Here is a 25,668-nt window from a genome sequence, read left to right as displayed (position 1 = left end):
TACAGATGGGATGGCTGTCACTGGTGTATAAAGCTGAAGCAGCCACCAATGACACCACAAGGAAATAAACTCTTCCATGTCATTTAATTCAGGTAAAGCCAATGAAATTAGGTTATTGACTTATTAATTCAGGACATAGCACAAAAAAGCCTAAAGCTTGGCCTGTTGATGTAACCAAAAAGCTATACTTTTAAAAATGACCGTAGCCTACCTTTGAGTGGTTCCTTTGTTGGCTGGTGTGTTACTTGACTGTCAATACATAGTTGATGGGTTTTTATTATCATACATGCACTTGGTGTGAAAACCGATGCATCTTCTCTTTCATGCCGGGGCAAGTCTAGGTTATCGTTTACCGTGTTTGGGAATTTAGCAGACTGTGCTGTGCCTTGCTGGGCATTCCAACAAGACTTTTCTGTAATACCTGTCTGACGTGCACATGACAATTTGCCGACAGAAGGTGGACTAGTCATTGAACTATGTGAAAACAGGTAGATGTAATTTCATTGCAGTGTCATTGGATAAATCAATTGATTGAATTTATTATTATTAGTAGTAGTATTTTTAATTGAGTTTTAAAAGCAGCCCTTTACGAAATTATATAAAGAAAGAAAACTCCACCCATGCACATAGCTTGACTATGCTTTGGTTAATGTTAAATGGACTTATACAGCACTTTTTTGCCTTAGGTACTCAAAACGCTTTACACTTGCGGTTGACATTAGTTGGGCAGTAAAACTGGTCCATGGTCTATTCCCTTGTCATCAAGGCTATGATGACTTGATCTTGACTTTTGTGTAGCTCGATTTATTGGTACAGAAATTCTATTTTAACGTGGCAACACCGACAATGTTTTTCAAGATCAGTTGCCAAGTGAATCTGCTCATGTTAGTGGCAGTCACTCGTGTTCTGCCATACTAGTGTGTCCTGGTACCTGTTGTTTACGAACCTAAAAATTGTTTATAAACATTCAGAATTGCCCTCAGCAAGAACGATGACTTGATGTGTCCTGGTACCTGTTGTTTACGAACCTAAAAATTGTTTATAAACATTCAGAATTGGCCCTCAGCAATAACATGATTGAGTTAGGAGTTTTATTTTGGAACATCTCCAGTAGAGCAACATGCACCAGTTAACAATGCCATTTGTCTCTCTGGGCTATGGTGTGGAGTTGAGCCCAAGTGAATACAGCCTAAGCAGTGAACAGATGGGAAAGAGCCTCTTCAGTGTGAGCAGCAACCTCAGCATGACTGCGACAAAAAGCTCACGTGTTGACTGTCTGGCCTTTGTGTCCGCTCTCTCCGTGCCAGTGATGAACAACGTCCGTCTGACAGTGGGTGAGACAACACCCGCGTCACATTATTTTGTCAAAAATGCACCACAGCAGTTTAAACACTTTTCTTATCATAGACTGTTTACAAAACTGCAGCTCACATGCACAGTGGCAAGTTTGCAACTCTTTTTCAATGTGACCTTTCCTCCTCAGTTGCAGAGGTGGTGCAAGATGAAGATGATTGCACAGTCCCGTTAGCGGTAACGTCCTCCCTTACTGCTCTTCTCCTGCTCCTCCTGCTTTGCATCTGCACCGCCCTCTGGTACAAAGAAAGGAGACAAGCAAGTATGCACTTTTCTTTGAATTGCTTTGGCGCAAGAAAAAAAAAAGTATCACCTTTCCCTTTCTCATTTCTGAACAGAGATTATGATTAAAGTATAATGAAGAGGCAAGGTGATCACTTTCACAAAGGACAGGCAATTTTTTTTCTGACCGAATAGAGAACATTAGTTGTCAGCAGAAATGTATACTTTTACAGGATAGGTGCTAGGGCTAGTATAAACTGGAGGTGTAAGCTTCAAGGTAACTATCGGGACAGGGGATGAACGTTAACAAGTATAACCCTCAGTGTGGGTGTGCATGAAAGCTTTGCATGTCGAAAACAATCTGACACTTGAAAGCAGGGCAGGCAGGCTATATACAGTGCGACTAACTGGTTGCACCTGGTGGTGATTATTCTGATTGAAAGCAATGCAGGCTGACAAACAGGTGACAAAGAGTGAACTGACTGGATATGGCAGACTGTGGCAAGAAATGCTACAAACCTCATTACCTCCATTAAGTCAGTGTGACATTTTTACTGCAACTCCTAATCTGGTTTTTGATGTGGACAGACATCGTGGTCATTACTTAGGAAGTATCTAATATGGCTGGGCAGTTGAATTTATGCAGTATAAACACTTGTATGGTTAAGAACCAGGGCATGGAAGAAACAGTTCTGGAGTGTCCACTTTGAGGGGATCACTGAAAGCGGAGGAAGCTTGTCTCTCCTCAGCACAACAGCAAAAAAATTGCCATGAGTCACACATTTAAAAGTAGTTGTATTCCTGTAACTGATTGGAAAGCAGTGCAACTGACTCAGGATGTGGTTCAAGGCAAAGGGGTTATCCATAATGTACCTATCAACTTCCAAGGCTCTATGGCCTTACAAACTGCCGGTTTTCTTTACAAAATAAATAAAAACCATAAAAACGTGTATTTTTTAAACATAAAAAAACTCATACCTGTGTATTTCTCTCTCTCTCTCTCTCTCTCTCTCTCTCTCTCTCTCTCTCTCTCTCTCTCTCTATATATATATATATATATATATATATATATATATATATATATATATATATATATATATATATATATATATATATATGTGTGTGTGTGTGTGTGTGTGTGTGTGCATGTGTGTGTGTGTGCGCGCGTGCGCGTGCATGTGTGTGTTATACACAGAATGTGGGCTTAAATTGGTTTAAGATTGCTACTCTTTCAAAACATATAAATAATTATTATAAAAACTATTAAATAAATTCTAGCAATTTGCCTTTTTACTTTCCCTTATATATATATATATATATATATATATATATATATATATATATATATATATATATATATATATATATATATCTCATTCTAAAAAACAAACAAACAAAAAAAAACCTAAGAGCCACAATCAATAATGCTTGTTCTTTCATTTTTCAACATAAACCTAATGATTCCAATTTACTCCCAATATACGTACCTTTGCAGCTTTATAATTCGGAAACATGTTTTCACGTGCAATGTGAAGTGCTCGGCCACTGTTGGAGGTACATTGTGCTCTGCGATGAAATGGCAAAAGATCATTTCTGCATGTTGCGGAAATTACCAGTTTTCTTAGCAGCAAAATAAGCATTCATTGATTTTTAGGTCATTGACACAGCTACATTTTAGGCATGCTTCTTCATGTCAAATGAGTGTTTAAATCATAGAAGCTGGAGGCAGCCACTTTTACGTCTTGTTTTCAAGCAACATAATATATGCCATACCTTTCTTTGAAGCTTGTATCAATCCGTATTATTGTAAAAACTATGTTTTAGTGTGCTTTCGTTTTGTCAACAGAATGATGCCATAGAAAAAACCCAGCCGGCCCACACATCCACAGAGTAGCATCGAAACTCACTAGTTTGCGACCAAAAAAAAAAAGAAAGAAGGCTGGCGCGCGGCGGTCTTGTTTGATTTACCGTTTCTTCATTGTCGTTGCTAACAGCTTGACAGGTATGGATTATCTCCAGCAGCTGATTCTATTCCTGTGCTCCTTTTTTACCCTTATTTTGGTTCTTACATCCTAAAGCTTTAGCTCTTGAAGCACAATGTTTTGCATCTCAGTGAAGGTGTTTTGCTACTCTCTTAAATTGGGCTGTATTTAGAGTAATGTGTGCTTTGCAATTATTGCGGAAAAAAACCCAAATAAAAACTCAAGGAGCTTCTGTGGGTCCCCTCAGAGACTTGAGTAAGAGCGGATATATTATATAACGGCAAAGGCAGTTTCTCTCCCTGCAACAGTATCGGTTTTATATGTCTCATGAGGCTTACATATTCTACATCCCTGTTATATGATCTTGATGCCTTGCTACAAAACTCATTAACACTCAGCTAACTGGAGGCTGTCAGAGAAGAATCCAAAATGAATCATTTTTGGTGTGCTTTAGTGAAGCCCTTTTTTTGTTGCATTGAGATGGCACTGATGCTGTGTGGTCAGTCTAATGGAAATTGACTGTGTTATTACTATGCTCAAAATACCTCTCTCTCTTTGTCTTTCAGAGAGAAGCCCAGAGGACGCCCAGAGGAGGATAAGGTAAGATTTCAAATGTCTTTGGGCATTTCCTCAAACAATGAACTCTTATCACTTGTGGGAGCAGGATTGCCAACAAAGCTTCCTTAAAGGTGAAGGTACTTTTAATGTTGTTTAAGGACATAAATTGTTATAATAAATAATTCGTACTATATAAACTTTTTTTGTCTTAGGCTTTTTTTTTAAGAGGCAGCTGTAGCACCTGTTATATTTGTCCGCATTTTTTGTCCACAGTCGATCAACATTTTATAGGATTTCCAGAAAGAGGACTGAGTCTCAAATAACATATTCTTTACTGACACTGCACTCAAGGCCTATCATGAATTACCTGCTTTGTGATGAAATTGTTTATTCCCAACTGGAGATGAAGCTGTTTGAAAATCTTATTAACCTGTTATCCATTCTATTATGTTGTTCTCTAACATGAACATAAATCCAATTACACGAATCCAAAGTTTCTACTTTTTAAACAATACAGTCACGACACGGGTTGGACACCATGCTAGATATAGCATTTGGGTTGCTAGCATAGCTGGTGTCTTCTTGTTCTTATTTGCTGTCAGTAATATTGCCTTCCTTGTTTCCTTGTCTACCTTAATGGTTTGTGTCTTCTTCATTTGGTTCAGGGTCATTTTGTTTGCTGTTGTGGCATGGATCAGAAACTGAAACACAAATTGACGGTGCAAAAAATGCTGAAAGTGTTGAAGAATGATCTGGAAGGTTAACACGATTTGTCGGTGAAACCAACTGTTTCATTCTACTCACAGAATTCAGTGGAACCTCAAAGCCAAACCAAAAGAAACTTAAAGAAATATACAACAATGAAGACACTGAATGGTAACATAAATATTATATACAATATTATTCTGTTCCCTGCATGAGAGGAACAATGTTCAAAAGCTGCAAAAGTGTGAAATACTGTACTTTTTGCCATGGCGCCATGTCAGATTTATCTATAACCGGCTTTTGGGAGATAATCTGTAACGACAGTCATCTGTCTCTCAGTGTGATTGCTGTACTTGAGACACACAGGGGGGCAATCAGGTGTTACACCTCCAGAAGATATACTCAATCGATAGACTGAACCAGTGTGTGAGGTGAAGACCAAATTGCTGCAGCACAGATATCATTTACAGGCACCTCTTGAAATAGAGCTCTTGATGTCGCCATGCCCTGAGTTGGTTCCTTTGGAAGCACAGCCTGCAGCGAGGATCAAGTGACCGGGAACGTTAGTGGCTTTGAGAACCAGGAAGTGACGATTGTCTGAAGCCCAAAATAAGAAACAATATCCCTGGTAGATTTTCGAGAAGCAGTTGCCAAAGTATCTACTATTTGAAATGCCGAAGCTTTATCAATGTTGCTTGGCTGCAAGTTTAATAAAAAAATAAAATAAAATATTGAGTTTATTACCCTTGGCACATACTGTCTCAACTAAAGAGGGATTTGAACCGCTGAAGTAAGAGCCACAAGGAGAAAAGCTTTGCTCAACAGTGTGTACAGTTTAGGTTCATTTTTTCTTTGCTGCTGACAAGAGTGTTTACTCCTGAGTGGAGGTAACCCTTGGCAACTCTTTTCTCAACCCAAGAAAGATGTTCGTATACGCCATACAGAAAGGTGAACAGCAAGCAGTTTGCCTAAGGTTGCGGAGGAGCTGCAGCTTATTCTGGTTGACCTTTGGACGTGAGGAAGGGTACACACTAAACTGGTTGCCATCAGGGCACATTCAAACTAACATACACACATTTAGACAAAGAATTAATGTCTTTTAAATCCAGTAGAGAGGTGGAACACCTAAAGAAGGCCAACTGGAAGATGCAAGGCTAAAGACAAAACCCCAACCATGAAGCTCAGAACAGATTTGCAGGCCACTGGGCTGCAGTGCTGGTGCTGCTGTTGTAGACTGCATTGAAAATGGTTCAAGGAACACACAATTCTCAACATGAAATTCAAGAGCAGGGCAGGTGCCAACCTGGTTTGGTGGCATAGGATGGACACTCCAGATGGAAGTGGGCATTGCCCACCACAATCTCGAGTGCATTTTTGTTGCCGGGATTGCTTCCAGAAGAATAGAATTGTATGAGTGTTGCCATTCATTTAAAAACCTTTTTATTTTTTAATCTAATTTGCACTGTGTAATGGCCACACCATACTGTGTCTTCAATACCACATCTTTTCCAGTAAAGTAAGGTTTGCCTGCCAAAGATGAGGACTGTGGTCACTGCTCTGGGTACCACATGTGATGTATTGACGGAGTTGACTGTATTGAAGTATAAACTTTTAAATTGTTGCCATGTGTGCGTAGTATGCGAAGTATCTGATCTTGAAGAGCATCAAACTCCTTCTCTTGAAAAAATAACTCAGCTAAACATTATCTTTGCATATGCATCTGGATAATTTCAGGAGAGAGCAATCAAACAGTGGACAAAGTTTGCCTGTTGAGCCCACAGACGGCAGGGTCAATTTGGGATATATGACAGAGGCTACAACAGGTGAGTATCATTAGCACAGGTGGCTAGAGAAGCAGAAATTGTGCCCACCTAGGACTACTGTTCCTTTAGAAATTTAAGGCTCAAGTAAAAATGAAAAAGTAGTCTTATTGCTGATCACTCGAGTAAGACAAAGTACTCAGTAAAAGTGAAAATCACACTCAAGAACTTTAAAGACAAAAGTATAAAATAAGAATGTGCAAATTTAGATATAACTAACTTACCCTTCTGTACCGAGCAAGATACTATAGTTATGTTAAGGCTTTAAACTAACTTGATAGTTAGTAGATGACACTATCAACTACCAAAAGTGCTACCAATTTTTTCACTTTGTCGTGAAAAATTGTACTTTCTTGAGGACATACAGCATGAATATATTTACTGTTGTATCGTCTCCTTTTGGCTTTTCCCTTCAGGGATTGCCACAGCGAATCAAATGCCTCTATCTAATCCTGTCTCCTCCATCCTTTTCTCTCTCACCAACTTCCTTCATGTCCTCTTCTTCATCTGTAAACCTCATCTTTGGTCTTCTGCGAGGTTTCCTGCCGAGCAATTCAAAACTCAGCGTCCTTCGATCATAACTTTGAAAGAAGACAGGATGGCATACAAGTCTGCCCCTTAATGTAGGGGTCATGGATTTGCTTCTCACTCTGGCCCTCCTGTGTGGAGTTTGCATGTTCTTCCTGTGCCCACGAGGATTTTCTCCAGGTGCTCCAGTTTTCTCCCACGCTCCAAAACATGCAAAGCATGTATATTGGGCATTCTAATTTATCCATAGGTGTATTACTACTTGTGACTGGTTAGCTGTTTGTCTTTGTGCATCTTTGTGGTACCCCATCTACTGCCCGAAGACCGGTGGGATAGGCTCGAGCCCGCCCGCGACCGTCGTGAGGGCAAATGGCTAAGATAATGAATAGATGGAAGACTCGGTGGACGGATGAAAGAAGAGTGGAAAAAAAAGGTTTAGCTTTTATGTGAATATTATTTTGTTCAATGCAGAGGGGCCAGCTGTTATTGTTCATTGAGTGCCTCAGATGCAGTGTTTCCCAATGAGGGATGTGTGAGCATACTGCAGGGGAAACTCAGAACGATGAAAATAAAATAAAATTGCATACCATAGAAGCTCTGAATATTGCTTTTGTTAAGTGTTTTAACACCAGGACTTACGAGGCCATTCCACTGCATACTTCTCCGCTCCCGCACGGCACAGCCATGTTAATGAATGAGAGCGATTCCACATGCTGCGTGTCTGCCGCACTGCGCTGTCGCCGCTGCGTTGCCGATGCGTCGCTGAGCCACGGCCCGTCAGCATTACACAAGACTTGAAAAATCTGGTCCGCTGCTGCCCGCCGTGGTCAATTCCACAGTTCACAAAGCACTAAACAGGAAAAAAAACGTGGTCTACATCCTACATCCTTTCTGTTTCTGTCCTCTCCTTTGCTGATTGACTGGATGAAGTCAAAAGTGACTACTTCTCCTTGTCTGTGCCATTGCCATTGAGACAAAAGGAGCAAATGCTTTGCTCCTGTTAATTGGCACTAATGTGTGTAAAAATATATCTTACTGTTTGAGTCGTGATTCAATTAATACACTTAAAAGTTAAAACGAACGTTGCGTATACTCACACATTGTAAATGAAGCATGTGTAACATATTGAGTATGTATTGTCTTTTCATTTATTCACATTTGTTTTGAATTTTGAAAAAATATATGTTAGCGCATTTGATAAATGTGTGCGCAAGAGGAGGGAGAGTGTGAGGGTCGCACTGAAAGGAAAAAAAGATTTGACCATACATTGACCATACATTTTATGCTGTTTGAGCTCAACCTTCACAGCTTCACAGCGAATGGGACCCATGTACAGTCGCCTTCGGAGACTTATGTAATTAAGTGTTGTCCAAGCAAACCTTCAGCAAAAGGGAGCTTGGGTTGTTTCCGGAAGTTTAGAAAACTTTTTTTTTTTTTTTCTATCTATTCTAAGTTTATTATCCCCACGCATGCGTAGTTTGACTTTCCAAGGAATGTGTTAAGCTGCATGGTGCATTGCGGTGGTTTTGACATGCAAGCAATGGTCGCGGGTGTGTGGAGTCATTGCTGATGTTGACCACAGCGGAGTGGAGTGGGGACACATGCAGTGGAATCTCTGGGTAATTCAAAAGTGCTCCAATTTTTTTCTGGTAAGTTTTATGGGCATTATTAACATCAAAGGCATGTTTGTTATCTATTTGGATTCATTGACATACCGACCACAAGAACGTAAGACGTGGGGAGGGGGGTTCTATGGCTTTGTGGTAGAGTGGTCGTCTCCCAGTTGAGAGGCTGTGGGTTCGATGCCCCAACCATCAAGACCATGTCAAAGTGTCCTTGAGCAAGACACTGAACCCCCAATTGCTCCTGAGGCTGCAATGAACATAATCGATCCCCCGACCATCAATACAATGTCAAAGTGTCCTTGAGCAAGACACTGAACCCCCAATTGCTCCTGAGGCTGCGTCATCAGTAGGTAAATGACTAGTTAATGTAAATCGCTTTGAGTACCCAAGGTAGAAGAGCGCTATATAAGTGAAGGTCCATCCATTTACCTAAGACTCATTATTTGAGTCTTAACAATGCAAAATATCAGTCATTTAAAGTGACAGTCAGATTTAGACTTTTTTAATTAAAAATGAATAAATGAAATGATTAGAAATTTAAAAAACTTGCAAATAAATGTGTTCTTAATGATCAACTGTGTGTTTAAATATAATCGTAGGTCTAGTTATCATTAAATTATATTACATGGGGGTTGGCACACCTCCGGAGGTCACCATGTCCATTATATCTACAGACCACAGGAAGAGGAGTGTGTTTGCTGGATTAACTGTAATGCCCCTAAAGGTCCCACAGGTGCATCTGAAAAATTACACATACTCCCTTTAAGCCCCATCATTATTTTTGATGTGTCAGCATTTATAGATTGGTAAAAACCCCACATTAATTACATCTTTGCAACTATCAACATTAAATTTAATGATGGACTTTTTCCTGCCTCAGTTTGAAATGTGTGACTGCATTTGAATGCCCCAGCTAGCACAAATGCTGAATACTTATGGTTTATCATACAATAACTCCGTAATTGACTAGCAGTGTCTCAGCATCTTCAACCAGCAATTGAATATGATTTGTTTTGATGATGGATGGTAGATGTTGGTCACATTGTGATGCGATGGCAATAAAAACAAGCCACTCTGCAACCTCAGCTCTGAAGGCCAACTTAAAATCAAAGCCTAACACCGCTAAGCATGCATGAACTTTATTATTTAGTGTGTTTATTCTGAAGCTTGCCTTTGCAACACACAGTTACTACTGGTAATTCAAACATGTAGTTAAGTGGTGCGAGCGCAAGTTTTTCACCAGTGCACACTGTAAAAGTGGACAAACACATTTGTGGGTGAATTGGTTGCAGGGTTGAATCCTGGAAGAAATTGGAAGCTAGGCTTTAGGAGTGGCGGTCTGTTGCTGCTAATTGACTGTAGAGGAAATGTTGGTTGGTTAACAGAATGCTTTAAACTGTCCCTAGGTGTGATTGAATATGAATGATTCTTTGTTTGTGTGGACTGTGCGGTTGGCTGGCAACTAGTTCAGGGAGTTAGGGTAGGCTCCAGCATGCACATTTTTATGTACTTCAAGGTTCAAAATACAACTTTATTGTTTGCAAAGCAGTTTTGTTAATCACTGACTTGATGAGGAGCAACTTTGCTGGTTAAATCCAGGCACCTAAAGCAAGGGTTTTATTAAATGATAAAAATGTGAGGTGATTTCCAATTGGTTATCTTGTTTGTACATTTAACAAATTTATGACAGAAAAACAGGATGATCCAGCAGCGGAAGGTGTGTAAAGTTATGCAGACATCACAGTTTTGGCCCAAAAATAACTTCGGCCATTGGTCTCAAACCGCAATCCTTTGCATTTTGTTTATTCTTCTCTGTCTACATTACACAAGATTCACCTTTCAGATGATTAAAATCATTTTCTAGAGCTTGATGATGAGGTAATCATTAGAATCAGATCTGCGTGAGAAAGACGAATCAAAAACAGGCAGGATTGCTGCCCTCGAGGACAGGAGTTTGAGACCTATAACTTTGGCAACCATTCACATCTACAGATCAAAGCAAATTAAAGATGCTGTGTTGCTCCTGTAGTCCTCTACAAATTTCAAACTAAACCCAAAGTAACTGATCTACAGCTGGAAAGTTGATTTGGGCTAAATGGCTTTTTCTACCTCTCTGCAGATGCAGTTTGCAAAGAGATAATCAAGAGAGTTCATAGCAAGATGGATTTTGTCAGCATTGAGAAGGTAAGCTTGAGAAACAACATCAGAATAGGTCAGGGGTCAGCAACCTGCAGCTCCGGAGCGGCATCTGGCTCTTTCATCCTTATGTTTCAGCTCTCCGTGTTTTGGGAAAATTAATCATGCTTGGTTGAGCTCGGCTATGACGATGGCGTAACAAGTGAGGCAGGACGTGTTTGGTGTGACTGGACACAAAACGCGGCGCAAGACTGCCAATCAGTTTTGGCAAGGTAAAAACAGGAAACGGAACTAAAGAGCATATTAAAAGGACACATTTTCAGTAGAAGACAAAACTGAAGATTAAAAGATGAAGCGCTTGAGGAATTCTTAACATAAAATAAATGTCAACTTAATGCCACTGCATGTGAGCAAGGGTGGATTAACACAAACACCGATGAGAGCTAAATGACAAACAGAGAAAATAAACAGTAAATACTGCGCGGCCTTCCAGATTTAAAGCAGATTTTTCCATATTTCCAGATATTGCCATATTTATTTATACTGTAATTATACTTCTATTACACTAGCGATTACACTTAGAGCTATAACAACTACATCAAATGCACACAGCTGGGACAACCACAATCAGCGTTGTCTTGCTTTGTCTCGTACTGATGGATTGTCTTGTCATACGCTGCTACTTATGTCTTGTCTTGGGATACTCTTGCCATACCTGGTTTTCGTTTTTAGTTTAGCAATACTAGGCAAAGTAGCCCTAAAATACTGCACATTACTATTGATAAGAATCTAGTTTTTAGGATTGTCTCGTCTTTTGCACCTGCACTTTGTTATTGTACATTGCACAACACCGAGGGTAGTGAGAAATGCAATTTCGATTCCTTTGTATGTTAAGCACATGTGAAAAAATTGACAATAAAATTGACTTTGACTTTGAGAATAGAAGTACCAAATCTTGGTGGGCCATACCACAGAAGGTGGCTGAGAGCAACAATGCCAAGGTGCTGTGGGACTTCAGCTTCCAGACTGACAAACAGGTCTTGGATAACCAACCAGACATAATGGTGGTGGACAAAGAACAGAAGAGGGTAGTGGTGATAGATGTGGCCATCCCGGCTGATGTTGGTACTGCGCAGAACCTTCAAACTCCAAGGTCTCTGGTGGAGAGGACCCGAGTTTGAGGGATACACAGGATACCATCCCGCGAAAAGGTGAAAAGCACCTTCATTTTATATGTACTCAAGTTTTTGCGGCTCCCAGTGTTGTCTTATCTGTGAAAACCAAGTCAAAATGGCTCTTTGAATGTCAAAGGTTGCCGACCCTTGCCCTAGGTGTACATACTGCACAGAGCACAGAGACACTGCTGTGCTCAACCTTTTGCAAAATACCAACCAAGACAGGGAGATTCTGTCCTGGAATAAATTTGCAATTTGTCTTCTTCAGGTCCCTGATGTTGTTACATCAAGCAGCCTCTCTTTAGGTTGTGATGGTCACAACCAAGACACCAACCTTTCAGAGAACTTGATGAACATTCGGAGAGTAACAACAGTTTGAACATATTTTATGGGCAGCGTGAATTTTGATGTTAAGTAGTCTTCCCCAAAGTGTTCAACCTTTTGGAACATCTGCATCCAAAAAAAAAAAAATAATAAAATATATATATATATATATATATATATATATATATATATATATATATATCTGTGTGTGTGTGTGTGCGTGTGTGTGTGTGTGTGTTTGTGTTGAAGCCATGATTAATATTTCTTGCGACTTCATACTAAATAGAATCTATTTAGTTCGAAGGCGGCTGTTAATAACAACACCACGACTGTCGTTGGTTTCTCGCACGTGAATTAAATGTTTACCAGAAAGAAGTATTCTTACAGAACAGACTGCAAATGGTCCATAATCAAATCAGCACAAAACCTCAGCATACCCACAAGGTAAAATACAACAAAACAAAATAAAATACAAAACAATATATGCAAATTCCAAATTAATTTGTGCACACATATTATTCGCAAACACGGAAATGAATGAAAATATTGTCTATACTGTACAAAATATGGAACGATTGTGACTGATAATGCTCCCGATTTGCTCAGAGATGAGCAAACTAGCACACATTTCGCAAGTACAATTTAGCTGCTCAATTGAAAACTCTTATTTTCATATCATGTTCCAGCAATTTCCTTTAAAATGACAATGTCTCTTGTTCTACTTTTTTAAGTTTGTTCCATCTTATTCTGTACGATGAAAGCTATACAATTTATAGCTGGCGTCAAAGTATAGCATTTGTCCACTTGTATATATTTTTTTAAAGCATGTCCCTTACACATCAAAACTTAGTTTCCTTTTGTTGTTCTGTTTCGCAAAGCAGAATGAAGTTGTTTGATGATTCTTTGCACATCTATAGATTGAAGCAGAAATCATTTTTGATCGAATCGAATCATTTTGAGTCAAAAATGGTTTTGAATCAAACATTCTGGATTGAATTGGAGGCCCCAAAATCGGAATCCAATTGAATTGCGAGACAGCTGATGATTCACAGTTTTTTTTACATCAAAATATTAATCATCATCCATTTACCTCTATTCTTTTATTCAGCAAAAGTTGACCACTCACAAGCATTTTTTACAACATTGTTTGACACGTGTGATTTGTCGCAGGTCACTTCTCCTTTTTTCCAGAGATTTCATTGTCATGAGATCTCGTCTGCAGGATCTCATTATGAGCAAAAAGGCTCCCAAAAGTTCTATCTTTAGTCCGGAAAACAACATCAAATTGGCTATTTTATTTGGTATCAGTGACAAGTCAAATGATACACAATCAGGTAACAAGGAGCCAGAGGGTAAAAAGTGAAAATGAAATGCTTTGGAAGATCGAGAAAAACAAAGCAGACATGTTGAAGCTAAACGAACAAACACTCGTCGTAAAAAAAGCGGACTTTTCAACCAAAAATTGAGTTTGTTATATTAGTGTTTGCAATATGAAGTAGATGATGACGGATGCTACATGTAAGTTCATTCAGTTGTTTAATACATTTTATTGTGACATTTGTTTATATATGTTGTTGATTTTTGTTCACGTCTAGTAAATGCAATTCGGTTCTTAGACTTTGTCCTTTTTATTGCGCAATTTTTGGGACGCCCAAAAATTTCTGTTGAGACCCATTAACTTTTTTGTATGGCGAGTCCCTGGGTGCCAATGGTTTCCAGAGGTATAATGAGCACTGTATATGTTTCAGAACTCTGGTTGACCATCCTTTGGAGTTAAACTGTATTTTTGACAAGGAATAATAGAAAAATAAATGTTAAACCTTAAAACAAACTCTACAAGCAAGCCTAACATAAAATTTGAATTCCTTCTAGAATGTGTGGAAGTAAATTAACTGTTGTTTTAAAAATTACTGCATGTGACGTGAGTCCATTTACATTAAATACAGGTTATTCACTTATGTTCTTATTGTATTATGTTTCTTATGTTCTTTTTTTAATTTACTTCATTATTGATGGAGTTTTCTTATTACTCAAATGCATTCTTGGTCAAATTTTGAAATGTAAAGCCAAATGAACTGGCTGACGAGGACCACCGTAAATGTTGGTAGGATACTTAAATCCAAAAATCAACAATAATCCACAGTATTGTGAAATATTAAGTTGTAATTTGCAGTGTTGGGAGTAATGCATTACTTTTTGCTTTAACTCGGTTGTGTAATATATTACAAAAAATAGTAATATACTTGTTACAAATCAGAGTAACACAATACATTACAAAGCATTTTAGCCTGAAAATTGTGTTTTCCACCCAAATTCGCTCAATACCCCATGAGATCGTAGGAAAAAAGTCTGGGGCAAAATTTTTACTTGCTGTTGTTCGCAGAGGGTGGCAACTTACAATTTTTTGCTGGTCTGACATTCGTCACAGCCCTACCACCTTTCCTTCATTGTCGGTTCATCATTTTTTCAAGCCGGAAAAAATTACATTGGCGATCCGTCTGTGTATTTTGCCCACCCTTCCACCACCACTAGAGGGCGAAAATTTGATAGATTATTTTTTTCCCTATTCCGTCATTGTATTTTGCCCACCCTGCTCGCATTCATACTGATACTGTTTTTGTAACCTCACTTAAAATCAATGCAAAGCCTGTGGTTGTGCAGTTGTGCTGCAATTTGAACACACAAAAAGTCATGATTAGTACCCCACATTTGAGGAAGTTCAAAGGACAAGAATGGCGTGATTTCCAATCATGTCCACTGGATGACAGTAATATGCCTTTCACGACCTTAGTCTGGACAATGACGACTCTCTATACCTGCCTGACCGGCATTTTTAGAAGGCGGTTTCATTAACGTTTCTCTGAATGCGTGGGCAGCAGACACCAGGTTAAATATGTTGAATACTTACACAAGATGGACATACGCCCATAAAATTCGTCAGAGCTAAAGACAAGAAGAACATATTAATTAGGTGCACCATGTGTGTGATACCTAAAGAGTTGTCCATACAGTTAGAGGTGAAGTTAGCCAAAAGAAAAGAAGGATTGGGAATGGGGATAAAACAAATTTCTCCGCGCGGGGATACCACTTCCATCTCAAGAGGTTAGGGGATTCGTGGCGGAGTATGTGGTACGTAGAAAGTATGCTGCCGCTTTCCACAGTTTATTTGGAAACCTTGTCAGGAAGATAGATCTCTGTCACGACTAGCAATAATGACATGGTAAGCTAACTCTAATTTTCACTGTACAATTACTATTAATAATAGCCTAGAAATAGTTACGTATCAAGATGAAGCATTACAAAATATAACGCTAAACAGTATGTTGAGCACAATAATGATGTAGACTAGCTGCTACTGTAAGTCCCACCAAAACCATCTATTTTTTAAATGTATGTCTTGTGATATTTTTTTTTAATTGTGGTAATTTTAATGACATAATTTTACTGCAATTCTAACACACACACACACACATATATATATATATATATATATATATATATATGGTTTGGTGATGTGTTCTTTCAAATGGAAGTGGTACAAATAATTGGCAAATCAACGATGTATTTAGAACATTGGATATACAAATTTGAGGAAGAGTATGAATAACCTTGTCCATATAACTTTTGTTAAACACATCAAATCTTTCTTTTGAGTCATTTTGACTTAATATGTGTGCAGAGTATGAGATAGCCTGGTTTTGCCAAGTTAACTATGGAAGTCATTTTGCAGCAGCATTCATTGCTTTTGATAATGAAGAGAAACAACAAACAAGTGAACCCCCAATTTATTTCAGCAATCCTATTGGTGCAAATGCTTGCATATGGAGCCTCTCCTTCCTTTCCTGTCTTGACATGCTCAATAATTGGCTTCTAAGAATGCAGGGGGGAAATTCTGCTGCACATTGATTGATGTCATGATGGGGGCGAGGCTCTTACTCTTTGTTTGGATGGATTATTCACATGCTATGGAAGACAAAGACACATTTCAGCATCTGAAATGGAAGCCTCCTCATCATTTGAACCAAAGACTGTTACAGTGTTAAGTGCATTTTCAGGAGAGCCATAATCAAATATGTACCGTATTTCCGTATAAGTCAACCTCACTTATAAGTCGACCCCCCCATTTTTTTACTGCAATTTGTGTGAATTTTAACAAAATTCGATTATAAGTCTACCCCTGACTTTAGTGGTTACATAGATCATGGCTTTCCAATTAAAACCATATGGCGTGTTATTATAAGGAAGGAATTATGATATTTTTAGAGGCATTGCTACTTCGCAACATACTGTTGCTGTTACTGTTATGGCGGGGAGGGCATCCTCTCGATGCAAACGCTTAAAATGGTTTGAAATGGAGGTCTCCAGAAATGCTTTGCCGAAGCTTTTTTTTTACCAAGTGGCAAGATCAGTGAGGAAAGTTGCCCTTTGCAATGTTTCTCCCCACACCTGCTGCTGACATCCATGTTTGTCACGCATCTGTCTGCCATGCAGGAAACATTCACAATGCATCCCTCCGCAATATAGCTTTTTTTTTTTTTTTAAACCGCACTGCATTGAGGCAAGGCGCAAAGTAGAGAGGGATCACTGTATATATAATAACTCTAAGCCTTGTATATGACATTCGAATTAATGTCATTCAAACACAGCTATGTGGAGAAAATTTGTCTGGCTTTGAGTTGTGGTTATAAATCACACCCACTATAAAGGGTGGTTGAAAATAAGGTAAAAAACTTGACTTGTATTTGGAGAATTATGTACTTATCACACTTTCATGTGTCTACAACTCAATGTTCAAGTCACCGAGGACTTGAGGAAAAGCACAGTCAGCGCAGTCCAAATAAAAACAGTATGATTATTTGAGCAGTGGCAGGGTCGTGAGTATCTCTGGAGTGAAGCATGCAACAACAGTGTTATTTCAGCACGCCGAGGGGTGACATAACATTTGCATTTCATAATGGCAAAGAATGAATAGTGGAGTTTTGGTGATGAATTTTTATGAATCTGCCAGACCTTCACCACATAGTTTGATCAAGGGAAATGACATACATTTCTTGTAAACAAGCAGGCTTCCCAAATATCATTTCTCATATTTCTGTTAAACCAAGGTTGAAATTTATATGATTATACATCACATGTCAATGGTTAAAAAGGAATGGTGACAGAGTCATTTCAAGGGACTGTCGGAATGTCTTTACATCATTTGTCACCTCTTGAAATTGCTTAAAAGAAAGCAATCAGCGGCTTGTGTTTTGTTGAATGGCAAAATACAATTTCATTTCATTGAATGCTGATGCATATTCTGATTGGAGCTTCGCTTATGCGTTTGATTTATCTTTGCTGGCAACACTGATTAGTTGCATACATCTCAGCCTATCAGAGAGGAGTGTAGAGTGAGAAGGGTCAGGTGCAACCAGGCAGCAACCCAAAGCAGATACATAAATATTTAACGGTCAAACCTCTTGGCTGAAATTGATACAAGAGCTCCGCTGAAACTACAAGATCATATGCTTAACGCACCTCCCAGGAGACAAAAAAAACAAAAAAAAACTAAATTGCAGTTGGCACCATTTGAAATGTCAGGGGATCAACAAAATCCCCTTTGAATTTATGACCTTTGTGGGCAATAATTCAGTCCATTCAATAACTGTTAAGAGCTTTCTATATGGATGAAGGCAGATAACACATGAATGAAGCCATTGTGAATATTTTCATCTAATTGCTCAATGCTAATGCATTGTTTACTAATCGTTCTGTGTTGTCATGGTCGAATATGTCACATACAGTGTTTCCTATTGTGCCCAACACACTGCAATGAGCAGAATGCCACAGGAATGAAGTAAAAAGCACACAAGCAAAAAAAAAAAAAACTGCAAGCAAAAGTGCGAATCACCAAAAAATTGCAGCATTAGATAGGTGCCATCACAAAAATGAAATAAAAGCAAAATTACAATAAATTACAGCAAATAGGAGCTGCAGTTTTATACTAGGGATCATTACAACCATCGTCACTAGCGGGTTAAACATATTTTTAAGTATGGATTTGAACATAGCGACATTAAAAATGCTGCAACATCAATGGAAATTTTATTGGAAATTAAGAGTAGATTATAATATACAGTGATCCCTCGCTATATCACGCCTCACCAATCTTCAGTGCATCATGGATTTTTTTCAAACCCTTTAAGGTTCTGCTCAACCATTTGGTAGAGCACATTTTGAGTCCCTGTATCTCATTGAAAAATGTGTCGAATTTAATTCAACCTGAATGAGCCAACTCTACCGCTCGGATTACGCGTGTAACGCTAAAAAAATCCACTAGATGTCAATGTTTCTTTAAACAATATGCCTTTACATTTCCCCTTCTGACCCTACGTCATCAACTACAAAATCACTCCTGACGTAAGGCCTCTGTTTAGCGCAAATTTCGAAGGTAAGCATATTGTTTTTACATATTATGGTAGCAAAGGTTTTAGAGAACAGATTTATGTAACTTGTTGCAACAAAAAAAAGTGTTATGAGGGTCAAATAATTTTTTAAAAACTTGCTCTTCCAAACGGTTGATTTGACATTTCATAATAACGGTACCAAATCTAAGCTAATGCAATGAAAATTGAGAATTTGCTATGAAATAAAAAATAATTCTCATCATTTATTGCTGGCAAATTGATATAAATGGTTATACTGACATAATAGCATTATAGCTGTACATAATTAATAATTTTCCTTTCTGTTTGAAAAATAATTGATGGATACTAAAACATTTTATGGTGCAAGGCCACGCACGCTTCTGGCCCTTGTACCAGAAAATCCTCAAGATTCTGATGCTGATCTGAGTGATTATGATGACCAAATTGATGATCCGGATTATCAACCAATACAAGCAGAAGACAGTGGGGACACTTCTTTTGAATCTATGGATGAGGAGGAGGTTCCCTCAACAAGTTTATCCTCTAAACTGCCACTCCATAAGAAGAGGAGAAAAAGTAAAAACTGCCTAAAAACTGTTTCCTTGGAGGAGCAAGAAGACACCCCTGACACTAGTCCACCCTCAGGCCCAAAACAAAGCACTAAGAGAATCTGGAAGCATGAAGACATTGAGGCAACCCAAGTGCCTGATGCAAGATTTGAACTCCCTGAAGCTGTGAAGACACCCTTCCAGTATTTCAAGACACTCTTCACTGATGAGATGATTGAACATATTGTTATATCTGTAGGAGCCAAACTGGTGACAACATTATGCAAAACCATAGCACTGCCACGGCTTTCAGTCATCTTCTGTGACAACTGTTTCACCAGTTTCGAGTTGATCCAGAACCTGCACGCAAACCTGGGTCTCAAGTGCATCGGCACAGTCCGGCCAAACCGTATCCGTGGAGCTCCTTTGATGACAGACAAAGACCTGATGAAGAAAGGACGTGGAGCTTTTGACTACAGATCTGCTGAAGGGTTGATCGCAGTGAAATGGTTTGACAACAAATGTGTCAACCTTCTGATAAATGCCTGTGGGTCATGCCTCTCTCAAAGGTCAAACGGTGGAGCAAAGAAGCCCACGGAAAGATTGACGTCCCATGCCCATCACTGATTCTTGAATATAACATATGGGAGGCATTGATCTTTCTGACATGCTGGTACACTTGTACAAGACCCCAGCCAAGTCAAGGCGATGGTACTTTCCCCTGTTTGGATACATCTTTGATCTCTGCATCTCAAATGCCTGGCTGGTCTACAAGAGGGATTGTGGCCTATTGAAAGATAAAACAATGCCCCTGAAAAGGTTCGGACTGGCAATTGCCCACAGTCTGAACAAAGTCAACAAGCCAGCATCCAAAGTTGGCCGACCGCCATCCTCCTCTCCACCCCACATGTCATCGCAGAAGAAACGCTACACCCCAAGACCCTCACAACCGCAACTGGATGTGCGTTTTGATAACTGCGGACATTTGCCACTTCACTCTGACATGCGGGGGCGGTGCAACCTCTGTCCAAAGGGGGTGTCAAGATGGAAATGCCAGAAATGCAATGTTTTCCTGTGTTTGAATGCAAACCAACAGTGGTTCGTAGCGTACCATGAAAAATAAAGTGGGTCAAACTCCCAAAAAAGACAGTTGAGCGTTTGATCCACCACACAGATGGCCAATTAGGATTTATTTCTGCTAAAGAATGCCATTTTTTTTTTACTTTTCAAAATGTTTTTGATATTTTCAAATGTATTTTGACTTTTACCATGAACAGTCATCTCAACCGTTTGGTAGAGGCCTATAATTAATAAATTGTGTGGTATGTTAAAAAAAATTGTTGGGGATATTGTTGTTAATACCCCAAGGATGTAAAAAATGCAAAGAAATAATTTTTCTATTGTTTTTTTCTTGGTGCGGACTTTAAAGGGTTAAAAAAAACAAAACTATGTTGTCAGCGGCAAAGTCCAATTAAAACGAACGCTGTAGAAAACATGACTAAAAATCACAGTTTATACTTGAAATCTCAAATTTATTACAACAGAAATCTAGGTTTCCAACGGCACGGTGAAGCCGCTTTCCTCCTCCCAAGAGCCTGTGTGTTTTTTGATCGACATGGAGCTGTTTGCCCTCGTCTACATAACAAGGGGACGTTGGGACGGGAGTAGATTACAACTCCTGCCCCTATTGGTCAATGGCCGCGCCGGGAGACAATCGCGCGTCTTGAAGGGCACTCAAACGTGATTTCGGGAGGGAGATTGGCACTTCTATATGACATGTGATTGGCTCCCGGCCCAACTATCGACCAATGAGGGCAGGAGTGTAATCTACTCCTGCCCCAACTTCCGCAACTGGTTGAGACCAACGCTGATCTCAACCAGAAAACACTTTTAGGAGGAGGTCTCACCATTGTGATATTTTTTACAGTGCATGTGCTCTGAGGGGCTTCACTGTTGTCTAGAAATAAAATATTGACGCTGTACTGTATTGGTTTTTCACTTGTCAATTTATCACAAAAGGCAAGAGGATCCAAAAGCTTGCTTTCGTCTCCCTGTGTCTCCAGTAACCGCCTGTGTGCGCACACATTAAGAACGTGCTAGTAAGCACATTGATTGACACCTTGGTCTCTGGGAGCCGATCATGTGAGCAAACGCACACACAAATGTCGGCACACAGACAGCAACGGAGAAATACACAGCTTTGGAAATCTGACTTTTACCTAGATTTCTTTTGTCATAAATAAAATTTCAAGTGTATTGTTATTGAGGCTTCGCTTTAATTCGATGTCCGGGCATATCCGTTTATAAAAATCTTGCTCACAAAAAAGAAAGACCGCCAACAACGACCCATAACAATTTCTTCTCTCGGAGAAAGACTCCTGTGCCTTCAGTAGAAACAGACACTAAAGTGGAGTGGCACAGCTGGGACTGTGAAATATGCGATTGACAATGTTTCCAACCTTGTATTACTATATTAAAATTATTGTTTTAAATAAATGTTGGGCTTTAAAATATATTGTATATTGCATTGTAAAATAGTAAAAAATATAAATCTGACTATTTCACGGATTTCACTTTGCGCGTGCTATTTTTGGAACGTAACCCCCTCGATATACTAGGGATCACTGCATTTCTAATTTTTAATGACTGTAAATGAGCCCGACATTTTACATCTGCAGTGTATATATCTCAATCTCCCGTTTGGAAGCATTTAGAGGGGACAGCAGCACAGCATATTGAAATTTGGCATGTTTTGACAATCTATGCAAAATTTTAGCCTCGGAGTATATTTTTTATTCGAGCCTCGGAGTATATTTTTTATTTGCTAACCCTCACATTGACACATTTAAAGGTGAAGAAATTCAAGCTATTCAAGCTGTGAACTGAATGTCATTCAAGGTCACAAAGCAACATGCATATCAACCATTTGAGGGTGTCACCAGCCTACTGCCCAAAGTCAGCTGGGATAGAACCCAGCAAGCCTGATACCCTTGTGAGGCTCTGGAGCTGTGGCTCGCAGACCCCTAGACTGACCAACCAACTAATCAATTTTGTCAAAAGGCTCACAGTAAATGACGTTTCCAGGAGCGTCACAGAGAATGAACCAGGAGGCGTAAGACTCCGCCTACTCTATTTTCCCCGCAACAGTGCACTTCTTAACCCACTATGAGCTTTCACACATGCAGCCCATCCAATGAAAGCCTGCAGTGAACCAATGGAGCTAGGATATGCTGGACCTAGACTATCAAAGATGGAAAGAACGTGCAGATGCATTGCCAGTCTGTGTTTGTGTTGTGTCAATATCGACCATGAAGTCACCAGCTGCACCACATTGGTGCCTGATGAGTTTCACCTCACAATCCATTTTTTTGCAACGTCAACATGGGCTCTGAGAAAATTTCAGGTTTGAGAAACTGGACAATAGATTCTCATTAAAATAAATGCTGCATTCATTAATGTTAAGACAGCATCAATTATTGCATTATGGAAAACAGGAAATAGAATGCTGGCATAGTTTCGTGGTGTTCTTTGTCACCAGATGGCTGACACCCATCTTGACTTTGGAAATCACAACTCATCAGTGAATGTGAGAAGAGAGTGTTTGAGCTCCCTCTTTCTCTCTCTCTACTGCAAAGCTTTCATCATCGCTACCTTCTGTTTCCTCGCACCCAACCAAATGCTTGGCATCGAAGCGGCAGGCTATTAAACAAATTAGATTTCCTCCAGTGCACCTGACAGACACAGTCAGAAGCTGAAATGCCTCTTATATGACCTGCTTGGGCTTAACATTAAACCTCCCCTGGGCTCAACTCAGGCTAGTCAATAAGGTTTCTCTTACGCTGATCAAAAAAGGGAAGCCAGTCAGCATTTTTATTTTTTTTTTGGCTGCTCCACTGCTATATGTGCTGTCTTTCTCCCTTTTATTTGACAAATCTATATAGATTCACTTTGTATTATTATTATTTTTTTTTTTAAATAAAAATATTTTTTGTTGATTGATTATGTGTGTTCATTAAAAGAAAAACCTGCATGGCATGTTTTTAAAACAACCTGGAAAGGCATGGCAGGCATATGTGCATACAAGCACTCATATTTATGAAAAAAAAAAAAAAAGAAAAAAAAATATATATTATATATATATATATATATATATATATATATATATATATATATATATATATATATATATATATATATATATATATATATATATTTACAGTTTTGGGAGTAATGCAATTTACCTAGATTTCTTTTGTCATAAATTGAAATTTCAAGTGTATTGTTATGATATAAGAGGCTTCACTTTAATTCGATGTCCGGGCATATCCTTTTATCCAAATCTTCATGCTCAGAAAAAGAAAGAGCTCAAAAACTACTCATAACAATGTGCGGGCTCAGGACGAAGAGGCATAGCTGGGACTGTGAAATACGCGAATGACAATGTTTCCAACTAAAATTTGGGGCTTTCAAACAGGTTAAAGGTTTGGGCATTACTGCAGGTAAACTAATCATTGTTCAATGTTGCGCTTACTCGTGGCAGAATTGGTCCGTAAAGTAACATTCACCAACTTATTCGTCCTCAACAATATTTCACCAGTAGTCACAGCAACAGTTAGTGTGCTTCCTAAGTCTGCCGGATATATAACCTGTTGGTATATAAATAGTTTTGCAAATTGGTGGCAAGGTATCCACCATGTTCTGTACTAGCAAAGAAATGTCCATAACAGAGCCCAACCAACAAAGACAATGATTAAGGAAAATGGCGCTCCCAAGACACCAAAACAACTTCCTGCGAATAATTACCAATACGTCACCAAACTCTTTTCTTAGCCTATGTTTAAAATGGAAACTTTTGGCTAATGGTTCTCTGGGGCCCGGTATGCCATCTCAAGTGGCTTGTTAAAGTCTGCCTTCTAGTTCCTGTTCATTAGGGTCTACAGCACTGCTGTAAGAGATGCACAGCCCAAAAGTCATAATTAAACCGCATGAACATTTTTAATGCACTATTGCCTATCTGTTTTAATTTCATGTTTTTGTCCCATTGTAGAAATTCTGCATCAAGAGCAGTTATTTGAAGACCAAATGAAAATGGGCCACACTGAGGGGGGGACTTTGGGCATTAACGACAGCAGGATGTTCCCGACTCAAAACAACCTAAGCACATTTTTTGCAAAGAGGGATTATGTAGGGTTACAATGTCAGGATTTATTCTCCCAGATGATGTTTTTGCAATAATATATTGCAAATCATAAAAATTAGTGAGTAACTGACCCCCTTGCTCCAATTTGTATTGACTAATGTATATCAGTCAATTGTTGCCTTTAAAATAAAGGACTGACAGATTATTTCATTAAAGTGACTGCTGTGCACGTCATCACTTTGGAACCTGTGCAAATTCCAAAAGGCACAATACTTGTTAGCCATTTAATTTTATCTTTGACTTGTCCACCTACATGACATTGAAATAAAGACTTGAATAACATTGTCAGCTTAATGCATATCAGTTCCTGACAGTGTCTAGTAATGTGTAAAAGATCTGCCACTTCTACTGGAGATGACTTGATTCAAACAGGCCTCTTAGCCCTGGTCAGGGCCAATTAGGTGACTTTTTTTTTTTTTTTTGGCTCCCAGGCTAGAAGCAGAACAGCAGAACAGATGAGTAACTTAGCACATCCTTGCAAGCATGATCTGCTTTCAAGCTCACATTCAAAGTAACTCTGCCACTGTGTCGTGTGTCCTGGGCTCATTAACTGCAATTAGTAGTGAGTGGACTGAAATCCTTGATGCAACTATACGTAATGTCAAATGTGTATAATGTTGGTTGTATAAGATTCACAACTACTCATCACAGTATACGACAATTAAGTGGATAAAAACAGCAACAACAAAATCTAAATAAAATATTTTTTTGCCACCTATGATGCCGTTTACTGCAGCTGATTTAATGGCCTTGGAGACAGTGCAATAGGTATCATCACTGACCGAATCCTGATGCCTGGCTTAGCGGTGTAATTCTACTGCCTCAAAGCCATTTCCAATCCCGTGCTGTCTGCATTTTCTCCACTCGTTTGTGACTCACCATGTTATGTCAGTTCGTATTCAGTAATTCATTTCATGCTTGCTAGAAAGACACACAAGCACATGCACACACACGCGCACACACACACGCGCACATATATATATATATATATATATATATATATATATATATATATATATATATACATATATATATATATATATATATATATATATATATATATATACATATATATATATATATAT

General features: G+C 38.9%; 1 protein-coding gene across 3 annotated transcripts in view; it reads left to right on the top strand.

The window, feature by feature from the left end:
• igsf5b (immunoglobulin superfamily, member 5b) overlaps positions 1–25,543 on the top strand; it is a 41,686-nt gene extending 16,143 nt beyond the window's left edge. Inside the window, exons 5-10 of one of the 3 annotated variants that reach the window (XM_088428537.1) lie at positions 1,169–1,334; positions 1,484–1,615; positions 4,124–4,157; positions 6,555–6,643; positions 10,913–10,977; positions 24,431–25,543. In XM_088428537.1, the coding sequence (XP_088284663.1) occupies positions 1,169–1,334; positions 1,484–1,615; positions 4,124–4,157; positions 6,555–6,643; positions 10,913–10,977; positions 24,431–24,469 (525 nt within the window). In that variant the 3' untranslated portion in view covers positions 24,470–25,543. Of the gene's footprint in view, positions 1–1,168; positions 1,335–1,483; positions 1,616–4,123; positions 4,158–6,554; positions 6,644–10,912; positions 10,978–11,067; positions 11,379–12,372; positions 12,569–24,430 lie in introns of those variants that run through there. The other 2 variants (XM_088428536.1, XM_088428538.1) reach the window with 2 other exon arrangements.
• Positions 25,544–25,668: the final 125 nt, after the last annotated feature.

The sequence above is a fragment of the Hippichthys cyanospilos genome, chromosome 11 (genome assembly GCF_059441005.1).
Source record: "Hippichthys cyanospilos isolate Australia breed blue-spotted pipefish chromosome 11, RoL_Hcya_1.0, whole genome shotgun sequence".
NCBI classification, from domain to species: domain Eukaryota; kingdom Metazoa; phylum Chordata; class Actinopteri; order Syngnathiformes; family Syngnathidae; genus Hippichthys; species Hippichthys cyanospilos.
This window is presented reverse-complemented; position numbering and strand designations above follow the sequence as displayed.